Source organism: Pecten maximus, unplaced genomic scaffold, assembly GCF_902652985.1.
Source record: "Pecten maximus unplaced genomic scaffold, xPecMax1.1, whole genome shotgun sequence".
Classification (NCBI taxonomy): Eukaryota; Metazoa; Mollusca; class Bivalvia; order Pectinida; family Pectinidae; genus Pecten; species Pecten maximus.
This window is the reverse complement of record NW_022979518.1, coordinates 12,258-19,004: the sequence shown is the minus strand read 5'-3', so window position 1 is coordinate 19,004 and position 6,747 is coordinate 12,258. Positions and strand designations below refer to the sequence as shown.

The window sequence follows — 6,747 nt, the reverse complement described above, 5'->3', positions numbered from 1 at the left end:
CTATCATACTGAATAGGGTATCGGTACACACATTTTTTTAGAAATACTGTGGATTTACTGTTATTCTGCACAGATGAGAATAGGTCGGGTAATATACACAGGTATTTTTAGACAGATTGTTTTATTATTCTAATTTGAGATTAAAAAGAAGAAAAATCTCATGGACAAGTATTGTTCGGGTACATGGAGTGTATACTAGCTGTGTTACAGATGTTGAATTAGATTAAGTTATATCAGTACCAGTGTTCTGTTTGCATGTTGATATCTGTAGAATATTATGTAAATAGACTCACTGCACAACATTGGTTGTTTTCACTAGATTTTAAAACTCTAGAATTTTTTTTAAAATTAGATAATTCTGAGTAGAATCCTTGTAACCGTAGTTACTCAAGGTTTTTATTGTCCATACTTATAAGTGTATGTAAGCGACTGGAAATATACCATGGAGTACGAAAAGTGGTTAGAACTTGGGGAGAGACTGGGTTTTAAAGAAACGGAGTTACAACAGTTTGTCAGAGCCAAGGAACAGGAGTACTTGGACAGAGAGGAGAGAGCGAGGAAGCGTGACCAAGAAAAGGAGTACAGAGAGGAGGAGATACGTAAGCGTGACCTCGAGGAGGCTGAGAAAAGCAGGCAATTTGAGTTGGAAAAGTTGAGAATGCAGACTGACATTGAAATGGCTAGACTGAAGATGGAACAAGAGAGAAGCGAGATGTCAAGGTCAAACTCCGAAGAGGCTAGGTCAAGGTCACTGCGACCCAAGCTACCTAAGTTCGATGAACAAAAGGATGATATGGATGCATTTTTAGAGAGATTTGAGAAGTTTGCCATAGCACAGAAGTGGAATACAGATAACTGGGCGGTGAGTCTCAGTCCACTGCTCACTGGTAAAGGACTACAAGTCTATTCAAGCATGCCATCGACGCAGATTGATGATTATGATGAGTTGAAGAAGGCACTACTCAGAAGATATGAGCTTACTGAGGAAGGATTTCGCTTGAAGTTTAGGGAGAGTAAGCCAGAGAAGGGTGAAACCGCCTTCCAGTTTGTGGCGAGGTCAACACGATATTTGATGAGATGGGTTCAGATGTCAGAGATTGAACATTCATTTGAGGGATTAACAGACCTTCTTATAAGGGAGCAATTTATCCAGACTTGTTCATCAGAGATGTCTCTTTTCCTCAAAGAGAGGGCACCAAAGGACGTTAAGGAATTAACACGGCTTGCTGAACAATACATGGAGGCTCATGGAGGAAATATCTCCAAACCTAACAAGGTCGTTGGGTATAATTCCAATAAGGCTAATCATTCACCTCGTCATAACCCCCAGCAAAACCCAAAGGTTAGTGACAAGACAACAGATGATAAAGGTCAAAGGACACGTCGCTGTTTTATTTGTGGAGGTGAGGGTCACATCGCTCGAGATCATGCGGAAGGAGGCAAGATTGGGTCAAGGCCACACAAGGGTAGTCAGAGTAAAGACACCAACAAGGCGGCACTTTGTAAGGCTTCAAGGAAGAAAAAGGAAGTAACAGAGGATTGTATTAGGGATGAGATTAGCAGTAAGAAGGAATCAAGGATAGCGATAATGGGACGTATTAGACTGGAAGACAGTGGAATGCCTGTTCAGCTTGGATACGTGGGAGATCACCCAGTGCAGGTTCTGAGGGACACAGGATGTAGCAGCGCTGCTGTTAGGGAAGCTTTAGTAAATCCTGACCAGATCACTGACAAGGAACTCCCATGTATACTGATTGATGGAACAGAGCGGATGTTCAGAATGGCAAAGATTGATGTTGATACCCCTTTCTATGTAGGGAAGCTAGAGGCAATGTGCATGAAGGATCCAATCTATGATCTGGTAATCGGTAATGTCGACACAGCAAAGTTAACGGCTGATGTTGATTGGAGGCCGCTTTCAGAAGAAAATAAGACAGCTGCAGTGATGACTAGAGCTGAAGCAAAGAGGGAGAAACAACCTATAAAGCCATTGAATGTCCAAGCAAAGGAGGTGGATTTTGTTGGACTGGATGGACTACAGAAAGCACAACAGGAGGACAAATCACTGAACAGGTGGCACGAGATTGCAAAAACTAAGGAAGGTAACCAAGGTGATAAGTACCGAATGGAGATAAATAACAATATCTTGTACCGTATCTACAGACAGAAGAGAGGGAAGTTGGTTGAAGATGTACGACAGATCGCTGTTCCAGAGACATATAGGGAGAAAGTGATGTCACTTGCACACGAGTCAATTGTTGGAGGGCACTTGGGAATACAGAAAACTATCGACAGAATTTCGACAAGTTTCTACTGGCCTGGAATGACTAGTGATGTGACACGCTACTGTAGGTCTTGTGATATATGTCAAAGAACCACACCAAAGGGCAGGGTAACAAAGGTGCCTTTGGGAGAGATGCCGTTGATTGAGGAGCCTTTCAAGAGGGTAGCAGTAGATTTGATTGGTCCAATATACCCCTCGTCAGGAAGTAAGAATCGTTACATACTAACAGTTGTGGATTACGCGACAAGGTATCCTGAGGCCATAGCATTACCCAAGATTGAGACGGAGAGAATAGCAGAGGCGCTCATGGAAATATTTTGTAGAGTTGGTTTCCCGAAGGAAATACTAAGTGACAGAGGGTCACAGTTCACCTCAGGACTCATGGAGGAGGTGTGCAGACTGGTGTCAGTCAAACAACTGTTCACAACACCATACAACCCGAAGTGTAATGGTTGGTGTGAGAGAATGAATGGGGTTCTGAAGAGCATGTTAAAGAAGATGTGCCAAGAACGACCACAAGATTGGGACCGGTATATTCCCGCTGTATTATTCGCATACAGGGAAGTCCCACAAGCAAGTACTGGGTTCTCGCAATTTGAACTACTGTACGGGAGGACAGTTCGCGGGCCCATGCAAGCGTTAAAGGAGATATGGACTGATGAGGCAGATGAGAAATCTGAGACGAGGAATACATACCAGTATGTTCTCAACTTAAGAGATAGGTTAGAAGAAACCTGTAAGATAGCCAGAGAAAGTCTACTTAAGTCACAAGGAATTTACAAACACCACTATGATAAGAGAACAAAGAACCGTCAGTTTGAGGTCGGACAAAAGGTGCTGGTGTTGTTACCAACAGACAACAACAAACTTTTGTTACAGTGGAAAGGACCATTTGATGTAGTCGAGGTCGTAAACCACATGGATTATAAAGTTGATGTTGGAGGAAAAATAAAAAATATATCATGTGAATCTACTTAAGTTATACGTTGAGCGAGTAGACGTCAAAACAAAATGTAAAGCAACATGTCCAATAGGGTCAGCAAAAGAGACAGTAGCTGGAATCGCAGTTATCGAGGCTGAAGATGAGAACGACTGTGGAGCTGTGGACGATGAAAACCTGCTAGAGTTAGGTAACCTATCTGGAAAGGAGACATTCAAGGATGTTGAAATCAGTGACGAATTGTCAGAAGATCAACAGTCAGAGGTGAAAGCGCTTCTAGAAGAATTTCAGGATATTTTCACGGATGTCCCCGGAACGACACATCTACAGACACACCGTATTGAGACAACCAGTAATAATCCTATCCGAGTTAAACCGTACCCAATACCGTATGCCAAAAGGAAAGAAGTGCAGGAGGAAGTTAAGAAAATGGTAGACTTGGGAATAGTAGAACCCTCGAAGTCTGCATATAATGCTCCGATTGTCATGGTGAAGAAAAAGGACCAAACCAATAGGGTGTGTATTGACTTTCGCAAACTAAACGCAGTGACTCATTTTGATCCTGAGCCAATGGGAGATATTGATAATATTATGACAAAGCTTCACGAGGATAAATATTTCTCAAAGTTCGACCTTAGCAAAGGCTACTGGCAAATACCTGTGGAAGAGAAATCACGACACATGACTGCATTTTCAACGCCAGAAGGTTGTTACCAGTTTCGGAAGCTTCCATTTGGTCTAGTTAACTCAGGAGCCACATTCAACAGAATGATGAGGAAAATGCTGGATGGTAGTAGGAATACGGACCATTATGTCGATGATATTCTTAATCATAACAAGACATGGGAGGAACATGTTCAAGATCTTAGAGAGCTATTCTCGAGAATTAGAGATGCGAACCTAACGGTACGGCCGTCAAAGTGTATGATAGGCTACAGGACACTAGGATTCGTAGGCCATACTGTGGGTGAAGGTGCAATTACCATGGAGAAAGATAAGCTGGAGAAGATTCGAGACGCACCACAACCGAAGACAAAAAGGCAGGTCAGAGCATTCCTTGGACTAGCGGGGTACTACCGGAAGTTCGTCCCAAACTTTGCGGATATTGCAACACCACTCTCAGACCTCACCAAGAAGGGAAAACCAAATCAGGTGGATTGGGGACCAGGAGAGGACAATGCATTCAGATGTCTAAAGGACCTCTTGATCACGGCCCCTGTTCTACGGCTGCCTGACCTTTCAAAAATGTTTATTGTACAGTCTGATGCCTCAGATACTGGTTTAGGTTGTGTTTTACTACAAGAACATGCTGATGGTATATTTCCAGTCGCCTATGCAAGTAAAAAGCTACTTGACAGAGAAAAGAATTACTCCGTTATCGAAAGAGAATGTTTAGCTATTATCTTTGCTGTCAAGAAATTCCAAATGTACTTATATGGGCGAGAGTTTGTACTCTACACAGATCATAGGCCATTGGTGTATATCCAAAAGAGCAAGATTGAGAGCAGTAGGATAATGCGATGGGCATTGTTTTTGCAGAATTACAAATTCCGCATCAAAATGATTAAAGGATCAGAAAATGTAGCTGCAGATTACCTAAGTAGGCAGTATTAGAGTGGCTGACCTGCTCCCTACAACGCATTACTGTAATGATTAATGGATGTATTACATATTTCGCAGGATTTATATTTGAATTTATTCTTGATGTTGTGAAAATTCATAAGTTAAGTATTTTCAGAAATAGGGGGTTGTCAGAATAAATATTCATGTATGTGTAAATATAGCTATATTAAATGGTGATGTGCGACCTTAGATAAGTGCAGGCGCAGTTGTCGCCCTTGGCAGTTTTGTTTTCAAAAACGCAAGAGGAGTTCCGGGTGAATTGGAGCTTGGGGGGAGGAGGCGAAGGCGCGGAAAGTGAATGGAAGATGGAGGATGTGTGCTCAATTTTGAAAGGACGATATGGACAGCAATATGATGATGAGCAACCGGAAGTGTCGGGTAAGCATGTCTTCCCGAAGTGATGCACACGTATGTGCAGGATTTTCCGTACAGAGTTTCGTTGCAGCGGTGAAAATAAGGTCATCGCCCCGGGCGGTGTGTTTCAGTAAAGACTGTGCTATTGTTTATTGACACCTCTGTATTGTGTATGATGTTGACCTATATAAATGTTCAAATGTACGCCAACGTTTCTGTTATCATTTCGCAGTCCAACTATTAAAAATACCGTATAGTATACCCAAAGAAAGATCCCAAACAAACATACATCAAAAGGCGAGTACATGGCCTGGGACTCGTTGCTCAGTTCCGTGTATTCATCGCTCTATATTTTGACAAGGACAAAACTATAACTTACTTCCTGTTGTCATGTTTGATAAAAAAGCATGTTTAAATATCTTGTTTTCAAACCATGTATCACTGGTGTTTCAATATAAACGGTTGAAAGCGTTAACTATCAAATCACAATCAAAAATGTTGATCGATAATGTATTTCAAAGTATGGATTGAAAAGCAATCATTTCAATGTGATATACGTTTTTAAAATGTGTATGAAAATAGAGGCATTTTATTTTTACAGTTGATATGGTTCGTTAGAAGACGACATACCTAGGTAATATCGACATTCTTAATTGCAAAAGAAATGATATCATGTCATTTGTGTCTAACATTAAAAGATACACAAAAGAATAATCAGACAGTTGTGTATGTTAGGAGCATTTCATCGGTTTTATTATTTGATAGAAAAATACTTATGTTATCAACAACAGAATCGTGTGACATATTCACTAGAGGTATATTGAAGATTACAATATATATATGTATAGCATATTAATTAATGTGGAAAATATTCATTGGACAACTTATAAACCAAATGTTTCTTGATATGAATATCAGATACTGAGTTATATAAAACATATAAAAAGGTCGCTTAAAAGAAGCCAGACACATATGTGCTATTGAATATTGTATCAATAATTGCTATTTGATAAAGATTGTTCAAAGGTATGATATGGTTCCTAAAATTACGTAGTTATGAATTAATTCACTTTCAAAAGAATTGCAATTATGGGATTTTGCCTGACATTCAGAAATTATACAGAATCATTAGACAGATGTATATGTTCTCGGGGATTTGATCTGTATTATAGTTTGATCAGGTAAAACTGAATTGATCAACATTAAATTAAGGTTCAAGTTTCACTTTCATCGTTTATTAAGTTTTGATTTATCAATGAATACTAATATCAAAGCTTTTAGTGTCGAAATCCTTTTAATAATTGTATTAAATCACAATTTTGTGGAATCAATATGTAGGAATATGCGTATTATCAGACATAGAAACAAACGTATTACTTACGAACTGTGGTCAGGTTCACCAGTAGTCAGGGGGATGAAAAATAATATTACATATCTGATCAATACAATATAAAATAATTTGACAATTTGTATTTCATGAGGAGCATTTAAAATGTTAATTTTATAACTAAAATAAGGCATTAATAACCAAATTGCAGTTAAACCT

At 39.7% G+C, this 6,747-nt stretch overlaps 1 protein-coding gene across 1 annotated transcript; it reads left to right on the top strand.

The window, feature by feature from the left end:
• Nucleotides 1-442: 442 nt before the first annotated feature.
• Nucleotides 443-5,225, top strand: LOC117318782 (the record flags this gene model as incomplete). Its single annotated transcript, XM_033873736.1, has 3 exons — nt 443-3,181; nt 3,264-4,824; nt 5,070-5,225. Coding segments are annotated over exons 1-3 (4,456 nt in total), but the record flags the coding sequence as incomplete, so codon positions are not given.
• Between the last annotated feature and the right edge of the window lie 1,522 nt (nt 5,226-6,747).